Source organism: Marmota flaviventris, chromosome 5 (genome assembly GCF_047511675.1).
Source record: "Marmota flaviventris isolate mMarFla1 chromosome 5, mMarFla1.hap1, whole genome shotgun sequence".
Lineage (NCBI taxonomy): Eukaryota > Metazoa > Chordata > Mammalia > Rodentia > Sciuridae > Marmota > Marmota flaviventris.
Window position 1 is genome coordinate 105838875 of NC_092502.1, and position 21717 is coordinate 105860591.

The 21717-nt window shown below is 37.2% G+C and overlaps 1 protein-coding gene across 3 annotated transcripts in view; it reads left to right on the forward strand.

Annotated features, from left to right (window-relative positions):
* Positions 1–21476, forward strand: part of Ptcd2 (pentatricopeptide repeat domain 2) — a 29009-nt gene extending 7533 nt beyond the window's left edge. For 2 of the 3 annotated variants that reach the window (XM_027927873.3, XM_071612497.1), the window contains 7 exons: positions 1113–1230; positions 3842–3920; positions 4304–4395; positions 6561–6674; positions 11357–11431; positions 14807–14920; positions 20661–21476. In XM_027927873.3, the coding sequence (XP_027783674.1) occupies positions 1113–1230; positions 3842–3920; positions 4304–4395; positions 6561–6674; positions 11357–11431; positions 14807–14920; positions 20661–20888 (820 nt within the window). In that variant the 3' untranslated portion in view covers positions 20889–21476. The remainder of the gene's footprint in view (positions 1–1112; positions 1231–3841; positions 3921–4303; positions 4396–6560; positions 6675–11356; positions 11432–14806; positions 14921–20660) is intronic. The other variant, XM_027927875.3, reaches the window with a different exon arrangement.
* Positions 21477–21717: the final 241 nt, after the last annotated feature.

A 21717-nucleotide genomic window follows, 5' to 3' on the forward strand; every position in this document is an offset into this window, starting at 1 on the left:
TTCTCTTCTCTCCATTTTATAGATGAGGAAACTGAGGCACTGAAGGGTTTTGTTAATTTGCTCATGGTTACATAATTTGTAAGTAGAAGAGCTGGAATTTGAACCAGCATTTTGGAATTGGAGTCTAAATTCCTTAACCACTACTTGCTCTTGTTTTTTCATAACTTAATTCAAAAGAGTTATAATGAAGCAGTGAATAATTTATAACTTCTGAAGTTGGATTATAAAGTGTATCTTCAAAAGTACATAGTCCCTGGGCAGTACATAAGTTTAGAATAGACCAGCCATAATGCCTCTCCTACTTGCCTCAGTTATTTCAGCAAAGGGTAAAAAATATTCTCTTTTGTAAAGTCAGAGCTTTTCTCCATATTTTAAAATCATTCACGTCATGAAAATCATTGACATGTTCACCAGATTATCCTCACAGTGTCTACAGGAAGGGTGGGTTATTGTAAGTAACTTGTACTATTGATTCACAGTTTTGCAGTTTCAGACTGGCCACCTATAGAACTCTCAAGCTACATAAAATACATTGCTGTCCTTGAAATTCACCTTTTCCCAAGACTTACAAATTATATAAGTGCATTTAATTTATACTAGGTGGTCATGGTTCACATATGCCTGCTTTTTTTGTGAGCTTATAAAAGCAGAGATCGCCATAAATTGTGAAATGTGTCAGTTGTCTGCTGTCCTGTATGGGCATGAAGCCAGCTTGGAGGAGCCCAGACCATCAACCCTGCTCCTTACCTTTCTTTTCTTGTAGGTGGGGCCAGTTCTGAGGAGACAGAACCCTGCTGTTTCCTAACTTAGCCTTATTCTCAGATCAATTCCATTGATGCTTAATTTAGAGAATGATCGCAATGTACATTTTCTCCTCTTGCTTTTATTGCACAGTGTTTGTTGGCCTCCAATAGAGTCTGTTTAAAATGCCTGACATATTTCTGCACTCCAGGATTCTCTGATTTTGTTCAAATCTCCACTTTTCTCTTTCCAGATTGGAGTATCTCATTCCTTATTGTGTCCTTAGCACCTAGCAGAGTGCATACCATGCTGTTATCTGTCCTTTTTACTGTGTCCCACCTTTTGACTTATTGAATCATTTTGATTACCAGGTACCATACAGAGAACAGAAATGTCACTTTGGGGGAATATAAGTTTGGACCTGTTTTCATGAGGCTGTGTTATGAGTTGGATCTTGAGGAGTCTGCAGTGGAGCTCATCAAAGACCAGGTTATTTTTTCCTGATTAATTTGCCTGCCAATACGATTTCCTCAAGGGGTATATTTTGTCATTATCAGAAAAGACATCTTTTCAATACACATTATTCCTGGGTTAGATTTTCAGACAAAGGCCACTACACTGAATGAATAATTCAATTCTCTGCATTTTAAAAGTTTCCTTAGGGTTGGTTTATACCAAGTAGTATAAGTCTCTATGCCTTTGCAGTGGTATGTGCCACATTTTGAGAATATGCTGACCTCTTTTTTTCAGGAACTTTCAGGGAAGGATGGCTTAAGACAAGGTGCCATTATATGAGCCCTTTCTTATCTTTTACCTGTGCTCTTTTTTTGTTTTTATTTCTGATGGAAGACTACATTTGTAAAGTTCTTGTCCACTTGGGGTTTTTTTTTTGGTACTGAGAATTGAACCCAGAGATCCCTTTACCACTACGTCCCCAACCCTTTTTAATGTTGTTTTGAGGCAAGGTCTCTCTAAGTTGCTTTGGGCCTCACTGAGTTGCTGAGGCTGGTCTTGAACTTGGCGATCCTCCTGCCTGAGCCTCCCAAGTTGCTGGGATTACAGGTGTGCCCCTCTGGGCCCTATTCTTGTCCCATTTCAAAATGTTTTCACATATTATGATTTTCTTTTCCTAAAAATAAAAATAATAGTTATTTTTGCAATTATTTATTTAATATTTGCTGCATCCTCAACATTGTATTTTTGCACTTTACACATTTCATTTCATTGTTTTCCACAGTAAATCTGATAAGATGATGAGGAGACTGAGGCTTGGAGACATTATAAATTCATCCTTGGTCAGAAATATTTGTTGAATTTGGGGGCTGGGACTGGCCACTGTGTACATTTTAGTATATTTAGTAACCTCTATAACAAATTACTTTGTCCTTTTGCCTCTTTCTCTTTTTCATATAAAGTGTTCTGTATGTGGTGGAACTCTTAACCCTAGGCTTGTCCTGCCCTAAGGACACCTGTATGTTGGACAGATGATAAAGCAGACAAAGGTAGTTTCAGAACATTACCAATAGTTTGATCTTATTTTTTTTCCTTAAAAGAAGAAAAAATATATATACAAATATATATTTTACTATGTGGCTGTTGAAACTCAGGAAACTATACTGTATATCTTTGATATTAGAATTATTAAAAATTCTCACTTCATTTCATATAATTTTGTATTGTTTGACTTTTTAAATAAGCATGTTTTATTGTTGTAATCACTGGAAGACAAGTGTTTCACTATAGTAAAGTTGTGAATATGATGGTGAAAAAGAAAAAGGTTTTTTTTTAAAATCATTTATGAAAAATTCCTATGTAAGTAAGTTTTTTGGAGTAGAATGAACAGAATTAAGAATTAGTGAGGGCTGGGGTTGTGGCTCAGTGGTCGAGTGCTTGCCTAGCATGTGTGAGGCACTGGGATCAATTCTCAGCACCACATAAAAATAAATAAAGGTCCATCAACAACTAATAAAATATTAAATAAAAAAGAATAAGTGCATAAGACCTAATTTTCCACTGAGCTGTCTTCTCAGAAGTCTTCCCTCTCTGCTTTTCACACCTCTCCTGTCTCTTTAACCTTTATTGATGCCTGAAATTATAGTTTTCTTCTTCGTTTGTATTCACTTGTTAATTTTCTCCTCCACCAGAATTGAGCTTTAGTAAATTATAAACCCAAGTAGAGTTTAGAACAGGGTGTGCATGTTATTTAGCATTTGTCTTTTCTCAGCATCTAGAACAGGGTAGGTTCTCAAAAAAGAACAAACTTGAGCAATGCGTTTAATGACATAATTTGAATATCACCTGTCACATTATCATGGCATTCATTTGGGGAAAATGTCAGGGACATATTGGTTCAAGGATAATGCACAGTTTCAGTCAGAAGGAATAGATCTATATTGTATAACATGATTACAATAGTTAATAACAGTATATTATAGTCTTACAAATTGCAAAGAGAATAGATTTTAAGTGTTCTCACCACAGAAAATTTTAAGTATGTGAAGCAAGGCACATGTTATTTAGCTTGACTTGGCCGTTCCACAATGTATACATATTTCAAAGCCACATGTCCACAGGAATATATGCAAAAATATATGCAATTTTAGTCAATTACAATAAACAGATACAAGATGAAAAAGTGTTGAGAAATAAATGTCGAGAACCACTAGTTTAGTGAATTGTTTTCAAAAAGTTATCCATTTGTGAACTGAGGACCATGGCTGTGTGAGACCCTTCTGTCTTACTTCCCAAGTATATTCATAGCTGTTGTATTGTATTAATAGTTGGTACCTAGGTTCCAAGGCCACCCTACTGGGGTTAACTGGTTTGTTTCTTCAGAGCCACGTTTCATACAGATGTTCTTCACTGTATTTATGAAACCCAGAGAGCTCTTGCCTCTTGTTCAATGTGCATATTCCCAAAGGCAACACAGTGGGCAGCAGCTTAAACTTTTTTCAAAAAATAAATATTTGGTATTTCAGATTATTAGAGACCTCAGGAGGCCAGATGCAGCAAGAATAAGACTTGGATAGAGAAGATACAGTATAAATGCCTCTTTAATAGTTTTAACTTTTTACCAAACTGTATTGTTTTTCTTCATTAGCATTTACATGGTTTCTTCTCAGACTCCACATCATTCAATATTTTGATGGATATGTTATTTATCAAAGGCAAATATAAAAGTAAGTACTACCACCTGTTGTTGAAAAATTCTGCTGTCTTTGGTAATGTAGCAATTGGGGGGGGAAATGGACCATGCAAAAACAACCCTTATGAGGGGCTAAATTATGGAGACCTCATTATTTAAATTTGAAAACATTGCATTGCATGTTATTCCTTCAATGAAACATTTCAGATTTTGCTGATGCTAAAATTGTGGCAGCTTTTAAAATTTTAGTTCTTCCTACTTGACCTGATAATTTAATTTGACATTTAGCTAATTGCTGTATGACTTTAGAACAGCTTTTATTCTACTGAATTCAGTAGATGGTGCTGAACAAGTTAGAGCTTTGGGCACCACCAGTAGATGGATTTAACACTGCTGGCCACTCCTCACTTTTGGCAGATGCCTTGGAAGTGTTGATAGAGATGAAAAACCAAGATGTGAAGTTCACCAAAGACACCTATGTCCTTGCGTTTGCAATTTGCTACAAACTGGTAAGACTATTTCCTTTTAAGTTTCAGGGCATTGTGGGTAGTGTTTGAAAGGGGGTTTATTTTTATTCTCTACAAATAAAGTTCAGTTTCCCTGAAGTCTGTTTTCCATCTGGTGGGAATATTTCAATTTTAAATGTATTCATTTTTAGAAAACTCAAGTTAGTCTTGTCTGACAGTTTGATCATAGGAAAAGCAATTATCTTTTACTCTTCTCTGAAGATTGTGTAGATAGTGAGAACAAGAGACTGTGTTAGGGTCAAGCTCTACTCTAGAGTTGTCTCATATGCTGGACTCTACTAGATCTGTTTTTCCTGTTGCCATTTTCTCTGAAATCAGAGCATCCTTCTGTGTCAAACTCCAGAACTACCTTGCTCTCATCTGTGAAGTTTTTGTGATCGCCAGTACTAAAGTGACATCTCCTCCAAACATCCCCTAATTGTGCTCTATTTATATCACATACTTGTACTTAACTTTGCCCAGATTTCTTCCTCCTCCTACAGCAGGAGATCCCTGAGGCTTCTTTGTATCCCAGCATCTGACATAGTACCTAATACCTGACAGGGCTTTAATAAATGTTTATGGCATTCAAAAGGCTTTCTAAGGACAGGAGCCCTGGCTTACAAGTCCTTTTGTCATTACTGTACCGGGATTGTTTCTTATACATAAAAACTATTCCTTCAGTATTTGTTCAGTGATTGATAACTGAAATAGTGAAATGACCAAGCCTCAGTACATTACTTTAGTCATTCATGCATGCCATTTAATCTTTGGATATTTGGATAAGAGAATCATTTTATACTGAAAACAAAAGAACACCAAGCAAGGCTGAAGAACATGGGCCTTTGAAAAGCTCCCTAATATAGCAGTACCAGCTTTCCAAAACAGAGAGGCAGGTGGGTTAACAGTGGAAATGAGACCAAATGGGAAATTGAGAAACTTGGAGTCTAGTCTCAGTTTTGTATCAACTGACTTGTCTTTGAACTGAGCATGCATGTACCTCACTTATAAAATGAGAGCGGGTTGGATTCAGCAGTCAGCAAGCTTTTTCTGTAAAAGGCCAAATAGTAAGTATTTGAGGCTTTGAGGAACATACAGTTTCTGCCACATATAATTTCTGTCACATATTCTTTGTTTTTTATTTTTATAAGCCTTTAACAACATAAAGACCATTCTTTGCTGTAGATTGGATATAGCCCAAGGGCTATCATTTGCTGACACCTGGGTTAGATCACATTCTTCCCAACCACACCATCCTATGATCCTTCTGGAGCAGAAGGCCAACAAAACACACAACACTGGAGCATCAGTTAGTCAATTTTCTGGCCAATTTAAAGACACTTTCCTGTGTGTATGCTGAGGTAGAATTCAATTCTTATGCATAAGAAGAGCAAGAAGACTTTTCTCCTGCATTGTGTCCAAGAATAACTTGTTACACTTAGTAGAGACAAGTTGGAAAACTGAGCTGGTCAGGCAGTGCAGATTCCAGGTCAGTTCTGAGAACTGCCCTCTCATCAAATGCAGAGTTGTTTGAGGATTGGAAGGTAAGTCATGACATGACATAGGACACACGCACAGCTGGTGCTATTCTCGAAAGCTTCATCTACCTGCAGTGTGACACGGGGTGGAAAGGGATTTGGTTCACCATTGTTGTCTTGCTGGTTTGTGTGTCACTCACATTCTTGAATTTTTTTAAGGTTTCTGTTTTGAGGAGATTCTTTTATAATTTATCTTCATATTAGTGTCGATGTTTTTAAATATTTAAGCTTATATAGATATTTTCAGATTGGGAATCCTCCCAGAAAAGTTTCCTAGTGTTACTGAGCATTATTATACTATTTAGTAGAGTAGCAGGCTGACTGTACTTTTCTACTACAGCATCTTTGTCTGGAAACTAGCTTACCCAGATACAAAGAGACCTGGATGCCCCAAGTCAGAAGTTGACAGCTTGAAAAGTAAAGTTAAGCTGGATTTGAGTGGCGAACATGTAGATAACCTGTTCTGTTTGCAAAGACCATTATTTGCTGTATGAGGAGCTTAGCTTTTTAATTGACTTGAGGTAGGCTCTGGGAAGTACTTACAAAAGAATATCTGAAATGCTAAGCACATTAATTAGTTTTAAAGGTAAAAGTTCATGACATTTATTAAGCAATCCTGTCTCCTCACAGAATAGCCCAGAGTCTTTTAAAATCTGTACTACATTAAGAGAAGAAGCCCTAATCAAAGGAGACGTTCTTTCCAGGAGAGCCTCCTGCTTTGCAGTGGCGTTAGCTCTGAACCAGGTAAGATTTGGGGTGCACATAAGTAAATTGGGAGTGGGCAGGACTTCCCTACTTTCATTTATTTTTTATTTTAATTAATTTTTTACCCTTCTGACTGTGAAGTAAAGAAAAAGTTCCTGTAAAGAAAACAATGCCTTTGTTGCCATAGCAGTCTACATCTATGCCTGTATGTTTTTATTTATAGTTGAGGACCTAACATGCATTTCTATTTAGAATGTGTTGGCCAAGATCCTGTGGGGAACCAGAGAGGAATGCCAGACTCTAGAGAGAATTTTCTTAGTTAATTAAAATGAAGATTGCAAATGGTCAGTTTATTATGTAATGCTCTCAGAGAGCAGTTTAAATTAATGCTCTCCAAAGCTGAATTCACCTTAGATAAATGAGGACTCCTGCCACAGCCCATTGCTAGAATGGGATTTCATAGTTAGACCCAATTACTATTATTAGGTTGAGGCTTAACATCCATTCTCAACCCCCCATAACCCCCCATCAGATAAATGAATGCATCTGAAACCCAGAGAGGACACCTCCCCGAGTCATACCTCAGAGTCAATGAAGGACAAAGAGCTGGAACCTTGGAAAATCCACTCCTCTTTTTAGGAGAAAACCATTTTTAATTGAAAAATAAAGCAACACATCTCAAATAAGACTCTGAACAACATAAACTGTAATTTGTTTAAAGAAAAGGCTTTCCTAAGTGGTATTGTGAAATTTGGGTATCAGTATTAATACAGTTATCCTGACAAATTATTTAAAATAAGACCCTTTTCCCATGAACTTAATTTCCATAAATTAAAGTGTACAGGTTTTATCCCTATTTCCAACCCAGTGATAAAAGAAGGGGCAATTTTAAACAATTACTTTTATACATGAGCTCCCAGAGAAAAGCAAATCCCAAAGTCAATATTTTCCTTATGAAAAAGCTTATTTGTAAAACACATGAGACTATTAATATTTAACTCATTCACAAAACTTCAGAATAAAATTTCATCAAGATGACCTCTACAACAATTTTCCTTTAAAGAAGTCTGCAAATTTCAGAATGATTTAAGATGACATACTGGGCATGTTAAACTTTGAAAGAAACTACTACAGTTATTGCTTTAAACTGGAAAAAAAAAATGTAGTCGAAAGTATCTTTTTAGAAAGAACTCGCCCTGCTGTTCTTAAAATTACATTCATGTTAACTGCAGAAAAAATGTTAAAGCATACAGTAAACATTACTCTTAGAATAACAGAACAAAGGCATTAAGATGTATGGCTTTTTGTGTGATTGTTATTACTGTCTATAAATAAAGTCATTGCTGTTTGACTAAAAAAGGTTTTTACAAAACTTCACTTCCAAAATTAAAATTTTTATTAAACCAAGTTTATAAAAATGTTCACTGTAGAAAAGTCACCAAGGGTTTTAAGAAAACCAGAATACACCTTTTTATACAATATATGTATATATTAGCAGCAAACTACTTCTGAGATTTTGATCTTTTAGTAATTTTAAAGAAAGCATAAACATTGTATATTAGGAATGTTGGCGAATTCACTTTATCCTTTTATTCTGTGATTTGGCCCTTCTACAAAATACTTTATGATTCTCACTAAGAACAAACTTAGTTTTGAATATAAAGTAGCAAAACCGTGGCTGGTAAAATCTATTGACTATATCATAGTCACGCATTATTTTTGAGAATAACAAATGAGCACATATAAACAGGTAATTGTGTGTATACTCAATTTTTAAGGTGTAATAGCAACCAACTTTATGTTATTTAGCATTTGACTGTTACTTTTTTAAGAATTTGGTGATATACAAAATTTTAATCAAATCAGATACTTCAATCCTATATGGTGTGTTCATTTTTAAATCCTTAATAAAAAAATCTGTATAACCTGACAAACTGCATGCAAAGATATAAATGTATGTATGTGTGTGTATATATATATATATATACATATATATATATGTATGTAATACATACAAAAGTATATGTACATATATATCTTTAGCTTTGAATTTTTTTAATACATTTTTTTTAGTTGTAGATGTGCACAATACCTTTATTTTATTTGTAGAATAAATTTATTTTTTATGTGGTGCTGGGGAATGAACCCACTGCCTCATGCATGCTAGGCAAGCACTCTACCACCGAGTCATAACCCCCGCCCAGCTTTGAATTTCTTTAAATTGAAAGTTTCAAGTAAGTTTCATCCTAGCTAATGAGAAACACTGGTGGAGTAGCCACTCTTAAAGAGCCCTGCCTATTCCAAGGCCTTAAAAATACAAAATATTTTGTATGTTTACTATGTAGTTAAAGATATTTTATGGCAGAGAAATACTACCCAAACCAGGTTATTTACTCAGCTGGTACAATATGGCAGAGAACTCTTGTTTACTTCTAATTAGAAATCAGAATATCTGGGTGCTCCATTTCCATATGGTGCTGGAAACAAATCACTGAAGGACAAAGACTTGTCCTTCACTCAATAGGCATCCACTGGTTCCCTCTTTGTCCACGGGAATTGTTTAAGGCACATGATTTCATTTCTTTTTTAGGTCTTTTTCCCCTTTATGTCTGTGTAAGTTACATTGTTTAGAGTACAGATGTCATGTCATATTTTTGAATCTCTCACTTTCATATAGTGCCTTTCTTGGTTGTGTTTAATGCTTTTACCCTGAATTCAACTTTGTACAATATTAATATCTCTACCCTTGTTTGAATTTCTCTTTATTTTGACTAGGTTTACATATGCCTGATATTTACACATTTTCCCATTCTGTGATTTCCACTCTTTCTGAATTGTTTTGTTTTAGGTGTAATCTCTTGTACATTGCATAAATTTCAATTTTATAATGTTTGCAGGTCTTTCCTAACCCACTTATATTTATATGACATATAGATGATCTTAGGTCTTACTTTATTTGATGCTTTAATTTTTTTAACTTAAAATATCTCATATGGTTGTTTCTGTGCTCTAGTGATTACTTTAAAGCTATAACTTTATTGAATTTTCTTAATTCTCTAGTTCCTTTGATAATACCTATTAATTCCCCACTATAAGTGATGGTGAAATTAGCATATTTTCTTTTTCTCCTCTTATTTTCGTCCTTCACTACCATCTAATTTTAGTTGATACATTATCTTTCATAGTGTTTACTTTTCTCTTAAATATTTATCAGCTTTAAATTATATTTTTGACCCACAGGTAATAAAAAGAAGAAAATGGCATACCTTACTTCTTAATCTTCATTTTCCCTTTTCTTGTTTTTGTTGGTATTGCCATTGCCCTGTTGTCCTGGTGTATGATATTTGCTGTCTGTTCTGTAACCATATTCCCCATGTTTGTCTTGGCCCGCTTTGCTATTATTCTTCCAGTCTTCTTTTTGTTGGCTCAAGTGTTTTCTTCTATATTTTCAGAGGAGCAATATTCTCTTGAGCTCTTTCCTTAAAATTATTTTATTTGCCTTTTGTTTTTGGCCAGGTTTAAATTTTTGAGATGACACTTGCTTTTTCTTGAGATTATTTTAGGCATTGCTCTTTTGTCTTCTGGTTTGGAATATTGCCATGGAGAAATCTGAGGTCTGCCTGATTTTCTTCCATTTAGGATTGAGGGGATCTTGTTCATTTTCTCATTTGTGTCCTTGATATCCTTGGGAATATTTTTGTATTGGAATTTCCTCATCTACCAGTTATTTTCTTATCTTTGTTTTACTGTGTTCCTTTCTTCCTTTAAGGAAAACACAGTGTGGGCTGGGGTTGTGGCTCAGTGGTGGAGCGCTTGCCTCACACATAAACAAAATAAAGGTATTGTGTCCATCTACAACTAAAAACGTTTTTAAAAAATGTCTCTGTGGAGTTCATGTGCTGCATCTTTTTTGATTATTCATCACTGAAAAATACAAATTTCTCTTAGAACAGCCATTTGCAGGAAGTTCATTTAAGAGAGAGCAAAGAAACAGGCACCTGAACCCTATTCTAGACTAGCAGGCTTTTTGTTTAGGTAAAATAATTAATAACATGTATGTTATATAACATGTAAAGTTCTGCCTATAAGTATGTATAGGTTTACTTCTCCCTGGCCAATGAAAATAGGCATTGTGGTGGTGTTCAGTGACAGTCTCTTTTGTGCTGCTGCCATAGTCACACACTGCTTCCTGCAAACATGGCTTATCTGTGGAAATCCTTGACTTGGCTCACCTGCCACTACAAGGACCCAGAAAGTTTCCCTCATTAGTTTAGAACTGTGTTGACTTTACTGTAAACATGATTTTAGGTTATGCACTTCAGGTTGGCCTTGTGAGATCCTTTAAAAACCTTCCCAGGCTCCCTCTCCAGGGTTCTTGAAGTGTTTCCACCTCTTCTCTGGCTTGAAGTTTTTATGTCAGAGATAGGATTTGTGTTTGTGTTTCTCATTCTTGTTTTACTTAAAAGCTAATTCCAGTGGGACAAGAGAAAATTCTAACCTAATGCTGCTATCTTAAAAAATTTGACTTAGGCAGGTTGTTAAAGCATAGAATTATATGCTATTGGATGACACAGTTTATGCAGTATTTATTTTTGATTACTGAATACTCTGGGGCTTTGTGAATAGTCATATTCTGCCTTCCATTAATGATCTTTGTGATAGAGTAATAACTCATGATTTGGGGTAATACTTACTTTGTTTGTTTGTTTGTTTTCCTTCAGAACCAGGTAGCAAAAGCTGCATCGATTTTTTCTCAAATCATGAATCCAGAGAACATAACTTGCACAAATTTAAATGTAAGTGACTTCTTTATGGTTAAAGATAAGACTTGAAATATAGTAAAATGTTTGCATTTTCAGTCTGTGTACAACAACTTGATCCCCTAAGGTCTTTATTCAGTTCAAAAGAGCTCTTTTTTTGTTTTATTGAGCTCTTCTGTGTGTAAGTTACAGAATCACCCCATGAGAGGAGTCAACAGCAGTTGCTTCCAGGAGTTTATAAATATGTGGGAAGGTTAGATATACTCAGATGGAAGACAGGGCTAAATGCTGAAGGCAGAAGGCATAGCTAGGACTCCTATAGATGCGGAAAGAGGAAGGGAATGGAGACAAAATCACCAGTCTCTTTACTGGACCTTAAGAGAAACCTGCATGCTAATTGCATTCCAGCTGTGGCAGCTAACTCATATGTCTTTGTGATTAATGAGCTCATTACCTATGGTGCATTAACTATGTCTGATGCATGGTAAGCATTCAGTAGATATCAACTGTTTTCATTCTTATTATATTGCCAGTCTGCCAAGGTCCATTGGCTTCATTGACTTATCTGGACTACTGTGTCACTTGTTTGGAGTCTTGTTGCTTGGGTCAGCAAGAGCTGTACTCATTCCACCAAGACATGTATGACCTTAACCCCTAAAACCAAAACAAAGACAAAACATTCCTCCCAAAAGCATATTCTGTCACCGCTCCCAGTTTTTGAACAGTGAGTCACCTAAACCTTCCTGTTCCAATAAAAAATTTAAAAAGACCATATTATCATTAAAGGCACTGTAGTCTCCATGCAGCCAGCTCCTTTCAAGGCCCTGCTTGTGTGCTGAGTGCATTTGTGTTGTGAGGAGTTGGACAAGAAAAGTCCCCAGCTTTCAAGGGCTTCCCATCTCCTGAAACAGTCAAGGGACTGAGAAGAAGAAAATATTTCCATGGAACTGAACCATGTGAAGAGCGGTGTGAGATGAACTAGGGTAACAGATCCCAGATGCATTGGAGTATTCCAAGAAGAGGGAATGAAGGACAAGACAGGGCTAACTGAGGTCTGGGAGAGGAGGTCATGTCGAGCAGTGTTCTGAAGGAAGACAGGTCTGTGTGATTGAAGGGATGGAGGTAGAAGTACGTTCTTTGCTAACAGATTGCTTTTAGTGAGGCTTTTGTTTAAAAGAATACAAACTCTTAATTCTAAGCACCTCTTACCATCTGAATTTTAGGTAAGTTACTTCATCTCTGTAGATCCTGATTTCCTTTGATCTGAAACCGTAATGATACTTGTTCTTTTATTTTGGGCATTGAAAGAAGTAAGTGAATGAGGTAGTTTGCATAGTGCCAGACACTTAATCAATTAATATTTGCCAATACTAGTAGTATTTGTTTCACATAAGGTCAGTTAAATAAAAAGGAAAAAATTTCAGAATGGGAATTAGACAAAATTCCCAAGCTTCTCAGAAAAAAAATAGTAACACTTAACAGTAATAATGATTTTCATTTCTGTACTTTAGTGGTTATTGTCAAAAGTCACCCCCACTCCACTGCCCATTGACTTCGGGAGAATGACTAGGTCAACATTTATGGTCAATTTCAGAGAATAAGGTTAGGCCAGAAGTCTAGAAGGATACTGGAGTCTACACTTAACTTTTCAAAATGATTTCTCATGAGGGAAAGATGGAGCCAATGACAACAGAGAATCTGAGAAGGAGATGGTCTTAGAAGAGAAGAGACTTCTAGGAAAATGCCCACAAAGTATTTTGCATAGGGCATAAGCCGGGAGGGGAAGAGTGTGAAAGCCGTCAGCTCAGTCAGTCTGCAGACACCTAGTGATGAGTCTGCTGTGAACTGACATATGCCACAAGAAAGGGATGTAAGAGACTCACAAATGAGTTTATAAGGCGTTCATGGTGAGGCAGAGGAAGCATCAGAAAAGTCAGGGAACAATAACAGCTGTGTAGAGTTCCAGCAGGGCTCAACACCCCACCTGGAATAGCAGATCCCCACTGTCCAAAGAGAAGCTTTGGGGGCATCAAGCTGAAAATTCAGAGGCTAAGGCAGGTCTGGGAGGCTGAGGCTGTTTGGCAAAGCTCCAGAGTCCCAAAGGTCCTGTCATTTGAGCCACCAGAAGACTAGGAACCCTGGTCTTCTAGCAGATACCATATGTCATTTGTATTCTTCTCCACTTCCTACTGGTTATGGGCAACTCTGGTGTTCAAGTGTGTGACTGATTCTGAGGGGAGTGGCCTGCAGATGTGCTAATTTTATGATGGGACAGGAGTAGAATTGCTGGAATTAACAAGAAACTCTTCCCCTAAAGCCAAAGCCATCCAATAGTTCAGAGCATCAGGAAGGAAAGAAATCCAGTAGAGTGTGGGAGAGGTGCTATGGGTGGATCATTGGTAGTTTTTCCTGGAGTTGAAATGAGGTTAGTAGAGAGAAATCAAAGATAGTGAGATGGGCAGGTTTTAATTTAATTTTAGCTAAGTTACAGTAGGCACTTTACATTCATTAGCTCATTTTATAGAGGCCTATCAAAACAGTATTTCTCCGTAGTATAGGTAGGGAAATGAAGAGTCAAAGGGTAAGTTCAGTTACCCAAGTTCTCACAGCAGATATATGAGTCAGGGTTTTAACTCAGACACCTGACATTGAGGCCCCAGGTTTCTCCTCTCCAGACCTACAGAGATGAGGAGGGTTGTGCCTCTCTCATCCAGGACTGGAGCTGGCCACTCCTCCTGAGTGGTAATGAACAGAACATAGGATTAGATGTCAAAAAACATAATCCACTGCCAGTGCATGTAGCCCACTTCGCAGATTTATACTCTTCAGCTCTCTGTCCTTACCTGTCTCTCACAGCTGTTAATCAACTCTAGTAATATCGTTTGTTTGTTTTGTTTTTACTTCTCCACTTCCTACTAGTTGTGGACAACAGTGGTGTCCAAAAAAGATACCAGAGGCTGTCTATGCCCAGTAGGAGGAGAAATGCAGAGCATGGTAGGCAGGGCGTGTGCTCGGTGCCAGGGTAGGAGGATGGGCTCCTTTTCTCTGAACTGGAAGATCAGCTAGTGCATGTAGTGGGAGGGTTATCCTTTAGGCAAGGACCATGTAAGGAACCTTGAATTGATGCTGAATATGAATCATCCTCTTTATGAACTGGGTCACCGACTTAAAGATAGTTTTTTTTGTTCAAAAATTATAACCCAGAAATCTCTTCTAAATGTCCAGTCTCAATTTCTCATGTTACAACATAAGCACTGTTTTGAACCTGCACAAGTGATTGAATGTATTAGGAATTAGCATCAAAACATGGCGTGTGCCTATTGATGCAAACTTATGTAGCTAGGTGCGTTTCCAACCATTGAAATACTGGCTCATGCTTGTTTTTGCCTGCTTGTTTCTTTTTTTATTCAGATTTTTATCCATATCCAGTCAAATATGTTGGAAACCCTGATAGATATACTAATGAATGCTGCAGAAGGAAATTTATCAATATTTGTGAAAAAACGTGTGTTCTCAGAGGAAGTGGTGAGTGTGCAAGTGCTGCAGAAATCATTTAAAAGTGAAAAAGCACTCTTAAAAATATTCACCTGATTTCTTGATTCTTTAGCCCATCTCCTTAAAGAGATGTCAAACATGGCAGCTCCGTCATTCCTGTTGTAAAGCTTTTGTTTGCATACAAAGATTTGTTTTATTCCGACAGAATATGTCTTCTAATAGTCTAGGAAAACATCTTTGTTTATGTTACTCTTTTCTGTGCAGTTTTCATGAGCTTTGTTTCTTTTACACGTGGATGACAATTTTACACCTTTTTCCTTTCCCCTAAAGCTTCCAATACTTTTCTCCTCTTGTCTTATGCTCAGTTAATGACCTTGCTTCCTGTTTTATGGAGAAAATAGAAATCATCAGAAAAGAATGACTGCCCCATAGACAGCCTCTGGCTCCTTTCTCTATATTCCCATGGTGACTGCACGCATCTCTTAATCCAGCCTTGCATGGTGTACTCTCTGCCCCCTCTCCAGGGTATCAGCCTAGAAATTGTCTTATTCTTTTGAGCATCTCCTTTCCCATGGTCATTCCTAATTGCAAACAATAGGGTATAGTATCTTTCATCCTAAAAATTTGTCCTACCATGTAGGTAGGAAGATTCAGCCTCATAAAGTCAGTTCTCCCCAAGTTAACGTGATGAGATAATATGATCCCAATAAAGATTTCACTGTGTTTCTTTCTGTAGTTTAAGTTTAGATGCAATTACAACCAAGAAAGAATAGCTAAGAAAACCCTATGAAAAAGAGCAATAATAAATACAAGGCTGAGCAGATACTAAAGCATATTAAAGCTTCTATAATGCAAACCATGGCAATAGCACATGAATGGGTGAGCTAATGAGATAGCATTGCAAGTCCAGGGATACTTAGATGAAGACAAAAGCCAGTGTCTCAGATAAATGAAAATAGATAGACATTTCTAAGAAGTGGTACTAGAAAAAGTAGAGAGCCAGTGGAATACAAAAATTTTATTTGTTCTTGTACCACAAGCCAAGATAAATTCCAAATGGATAAGATATGAAAATTTCAAAATGAAACAATGCAATCACTAAGTATAACCATTAGTGAATTACTTTATATCCTGACAGTGGAAAATTTTCTTTCTTAGTCAAAAATCCAAATCAATAAAAGAAATGATTGAGCTGGGTATGGTGGCGCATGCCTGTAATCCCAGCACTCCAGAGTCTGAGACAGGAGCAGTTCAAGGTCAGCTTCAGCACCTTAGGAAGAACCTTGTCTCAAAACAAAACAAAACAAACTCTGGGGATATAGCTCAGTGGTTAAGTGTCCCTACGCCCTGGGTTCAATCCTTAGTACCAAAAAAGAAAAGATTGATAAATTTGACTGCATAAATTTGTTTTTGTTTTTGTTTTTTGGTATGACAGAGACACCATAACAAAGTCAAAAGGTAAACAAGTTGGAAGAAAAAGCTTTCAAACTTTAATTATACAGAGAACTAACTAACCTTAATATATAAAGAACAGTTTTTAAACATTGTAAGAAAAGGACCAACAACCCTAAAGAAAAATGGGTAAGAGATAGGGACAGAATTCACTTAAAAGAATTATGAATGACCTTTAAGTATTTGGAAAGATTCTTAACCTTGCTCATATTAAAGGAAATGCAAAATAAAACTTACCTGTGGTTTTACTTATACCTTGGATGATAGAAATCTGAAAGTTTGACATCTTATTCTTTGAATGTCCATTTTCCATTACTGTAATGAAATACCTCAGGCTGCTATTTCTTTGCTTCAAAGAAAAAGGGTTTACTTAGTTTACAGTTTTGGAGGTTGAAAGTTCAAATACTGTGGCACAGGCTCTGACAAGGGCCTCCTTGGCTGTGTTACCTCATGGTAGATGGCATCATAGTGGAAACTCCTACTGGAGGAGAAGTCACATGCTATGATGAGAAACCAGAGTAGGAGAGGGGCATGCTTACTCTTTTATACCAATCCTCTTACAAGAACCAACTCAGGGTCCCATAGAATCTCTTCCAAGGGCAGAGACCACAGTGACCTCCCACTAAGCTTCACCTCTTAAAGGTCCACTACTTCTTAACCACGCCACACAGGGGACCAAGCTTTTAACAAATGAACTTTTGGGGGATAAACCACATCAAACCATAGCAATAAGGCTCTGAGGAAACAGGAATCATCATCTCATGAGGGTGGAGGGAATGCAATTGGTATAGTCCTTGTGGGGAGACATTCAGCAATATGTAGTAGAATTATAAACGAATTTACCCTTCGACTCAAGCCTCCCACTTCTTAGAATACATAAACTGACAAAAATGTAAGAAGCTGTATGTAGAAGGCTGTTTGTTGCAGGCTGATTTGTAATAACAAGAGACTGGAAATAACCCAGTTTCTTTCTTAGAGAACTAATTGAACAAATTAGGTTGTATTCATAGGAAGCACTGCTATGCAACTCTAAAAGAAATGAGGAATAACTACAACATGTAATTCTGTGGATCACTACATATATGGACCACTTGGATATATATTACTAAGTAAAAAAAGCAAGATACAAATCAGTGTGGTGTGCTCTAAGAAGGGAATGTGTGTGTGTGTGTGTGTGTGTGTGTGTGTGTGTGTGTTCATATAGGCAGGCAGTACATAATGACATTTTGATCAGTGACTGACTGCTTATGTGATGGCACTCTCATAAGATTATATTGCTTAGACAAGTGCAATGGTACATACCTGTAATCCTAGCTACCTGGAAGGCTGAGGCAGGACAATTGGAAGTTCAGGGCCAACCTCAGCAACTTAGACCATGTTTCAAAATAAAAAGGGCTGAGGATGTAGCTCAGTGGTAAAGCACTTGGCCAGCACATGCAAGGCCCTGGAGTTAACCACCAATACAGGGGTGGGAGCATGGAGGGCTCTCTATTGCCTAGTAACATACATGGTAATCTTTGCTTGTCTGAGTACACTTATGTTCATGTAAGTTGCCTGACAACACATTTCTCAGAACATATTCCCATCATTAAGTGACACATAACTATATATTTATATGTGAATAGGTTGAGAGTTTTGAAAAACAACAGATGGAAAAACCAAAGCTTAATCAAAACAGTTGTGGAAAAGTGAGAGAACTGTGACTTTTCTGAATGTACCTTGTTTGTATATTTGACTTTTTAAAAACTAGTTGTAGATGGACACCATACCTTCATTTTATTTATTTATTTTTATGTGGTGCTGAGGATCAAACCCAGTGCCTCACACAAAGCGCTCTAGCTCTACCACTGAGCTACAACCAGAGCCTTGTATGTTTGATTTTGGAACAAAGTAAATGCTTTGCAAAATTCAGAAACAAAGTTAAATAAAAATGAAGAGGAAAAGAAATTCCTAGGAATTGAAAGCAAAATGAAACAAACCCTTGGGCCATATTGTAGGCTTAAGTATGCAAAGAGGAATTATTGCTGGTCATTTGAAATGTAGTCATTTGTACATCTCTAATGCCATGTAACATAAGGGAGAGGAGAACTATAAAGAGATCATAAATTATTGACAATGGTCGTATTGTCAGTAATAATACTGGCATTGTTATTTTGACTAACAGCGTGGTCTGTTAGTTGGTCTGCCCTATTCCCTATTTCTTCCTCCTTCTTCTGCCTGAATAGTCCTGGCCCAGGCTGATGACCAAGGTGGCAGGTGGCTGCTTTCTCCCTTGTCAAACTGTTGCCCTCCCAGCCCTTTTCCACTTATTCCTCACTTCTGCCCGAAGACTTCTTCCTGCCGGCAAAGGAAATGTCAGGAAACTAACTGGATATGGTTAACTTAAAGCTTCTTTGTATCTGAGGTCCCGGCTCTGTAGATTGTGGCCCACCCGAGCCATTCTGGAATAAATTTTAAAAATAGAGGAACTGGAAATATGAACAAATTTTGTGTACCATCATGTGTGTATGTATGTAAGTGTACATACATGCATTCATAAGCACATATGCATACATGATTGCATAACACTGATACAAATCAGTTTTCTCAACAGCATTGATGTTAGTCTTTCCTTAGACCTACAGTCACCCATTTACATGACTGGAGCATCCAAACAAACCCTACATGGAAAAATTCTGATATAAGACTTTTTTACTTTGAAAACTAATCTCTAGTTCCGTGTATTACCCCTGGTTACTGTGAGACCGCTCAGGGATCTGCTTGATGAGAAATGAATTGATTTATAACAAGTCCAGTAGATTTTGAGTTAGTTCTAAACACATGTATGAGGGATTGTGTATGGAGTGTAATATTGTCAACTGTATTTTTAAAATGCTGTATTTAATATTTATACCCATTAAAAATGTGTGAAGGGGCTGGAGATATAGCTCAGTTGGTAGAGTACTTGCCTGGCATGCACAAGGCCCTGAGTTCAGTCCCCAGCACCACCGGGGGGGAAAAAAGTATGGCAATAAGACTAAACTTAAGCTGCTATTATTGTACCAGAAGTATTAAAAAGAATTGTTGATTTTCTACAGTGCTGTTACGAAAAGACTCAAGCATTAGCTATTTTTTTGTTGATTTCTTTTTTAAAATGAAATTAATAAAATCTCTTTTCTGCGTAAATTTTAGCATGGGACTCACGATGCCATTTAATATTTCTGTGGTGATACAACCGATGTAGTGTATGAAGTTAACACACATTCCCTCCAGCTTGGCATGTTTGCTCCTTTTAGAAGCCATATGCTGCACATTAAATCAGTTCACCTTGAACTTGAGGACTAAACAAGCTATTCTTTTCAAGAACCATTATGAAGAGCTTAGGCTGCTTGTCTGAAGGTTTGGCTGGGGGAATGTGCAGCTGGCAAATAAAATGCTTTATTTAGAAGATGACCAAAGGATTTGTTAGGAATCTTGAACTCACTTAAATTTCACTGAGAAATGTACGTAAGCTGTATCTTGATAAGAATTAAACTAGGCACAATGTTGATTTTGTTCAGAAAGTAGCTTCACGTTCTAACTTTGAGCTCACTGTTATTTATAAAATTAAATGCTATACACTTATTGTTTATACCTCTGGCCTAGACCTCTCCTCCACATCCCAGACCTGTATGTTAACTGCCTCTCCCCAAGTCCACATAGGTGTATCACAGGTGTCTCAGTCATGTCCAAAACAGACCTTGATTTTCCCCTCCAAAATTCACTCTCCAAAATATATTTTACACATATCGACTTCTTCATCTTTTCTCTATTCTAAACCACCATCCTTTCTTCTCTGGACTGCTGTAGTGGCCTCCACTATTATCTTCATGTTCCTGCACCCTCCCATTCATTCTCTGAACAGCTTTTTAAACCTAAATCAGATCATGTCCCATTTAGACCCTCTGATGTGCTTTTAAGCTAAATTCAAACAGTTACCATGGACTGTATGTAAAGCCCGATGTGGTGTGACCCTTCTCCCGCTCTAATCATTACACTGAACAAAGTTAATTCCATTGATATTTGATGTCCTTCCCTGATGTGTAACACTGTATAATACATGCCATTTGAACACTCTTTTATAGGAAACTGTGGTTTTCAAGTATGAATTCTGAATTTTGCATGTAGCTGGTGGACTCTCTTACAGTCAGTCATGCCACTTTGTGCCTCAGAACCCTGGTTTTTATCACTTTAATTGTGCACTGTACATTTTTGCTCAGGTCTGTTTCTTGTTTCTTAGAGAATAAAAAGAACAAGGAAGAAATCTGGTAGAGATGTAATGATCTGCTCTTTCTTCCAGTTGGTCAAGGTGAGGGAAAAAGTGAAGGATGATGCACCCAACCTTCTGGCCAAATTTGACGAGATCTATGGGAAATTGCACATAAATGGCCAGGTCACCACTTACACACTGGATACTCTGCTCTGTCGTACCCCCAGGGACAAGAAGTCCCATACATTGCTATTAAACAAGAGGACAATCAGCCGTCGGACCTTCCAGCCCCTCAGCCAGTCCCTGTTGGCTGAGTAACCTCATTTTCAGACTTCCTTGGGTCTAAGGGGCCTGCTTCAAGTGAACGGTTGGCTTTTCTGAGATGTCAGGCATCTAACTTTGGTTGACGCTGTGCTAACACCAAGTCTTCTCCCTAAGTCCTGAGTTCATTGAATGGTGTCATGCTGATCAGAGAAATTATTATGTTGTGCCACTGTGAAGACCCAGATCAGACAGAGAAAGCTCCGCAACCTCAGAAAAGAGACTTCCCCTGTGCGAGCTGCTGAGGGAAGAACGTGGCACCCTGACAAGCGCCCTGAAAAATGGCCTTCACTAAATGTGGTCAATTTTTTCGGACTAATTTTTTTCAGGGAATAGTTACTTGCAAATTATACCCTTGCTGAATTTAAGAGATCTAAACCCCTATCCTACCATATTGGAAAACATGGATTTTCATAGTGTCCTGCCATCATTTTAGCTCTTTGACCCTGAAAAGGTACTTGAGGCTCATTTTATCATCTCCAAATAGTGCTTACATGTGGTTGTATAATAATTTAAAATTTTCATTTAAATTCGTAGAGTCATATTTTCTCAAAAATAAGAGAAATAAAAACACACCTGAGTAAACTTCTTGTGATTGTTTTCATTTTGTCAGCAGCACAAACAAGACCAGAATTTAGTTTTCAGAACAGATAAGCCAAATTTAAATGGTTACTGTTTTGGTCAGGGGTGAGCCACGTACTTTTCAAAATCAATGCCAGTGTAAATGATAATGATTTTTCTTTGTGGGTCATAAATATTTGGTCCTCCAGTTCATCTCTTTTGTTAATGATCTCTTTTTTTCCTTGGAAGCCTTTGCCCTGCCCCC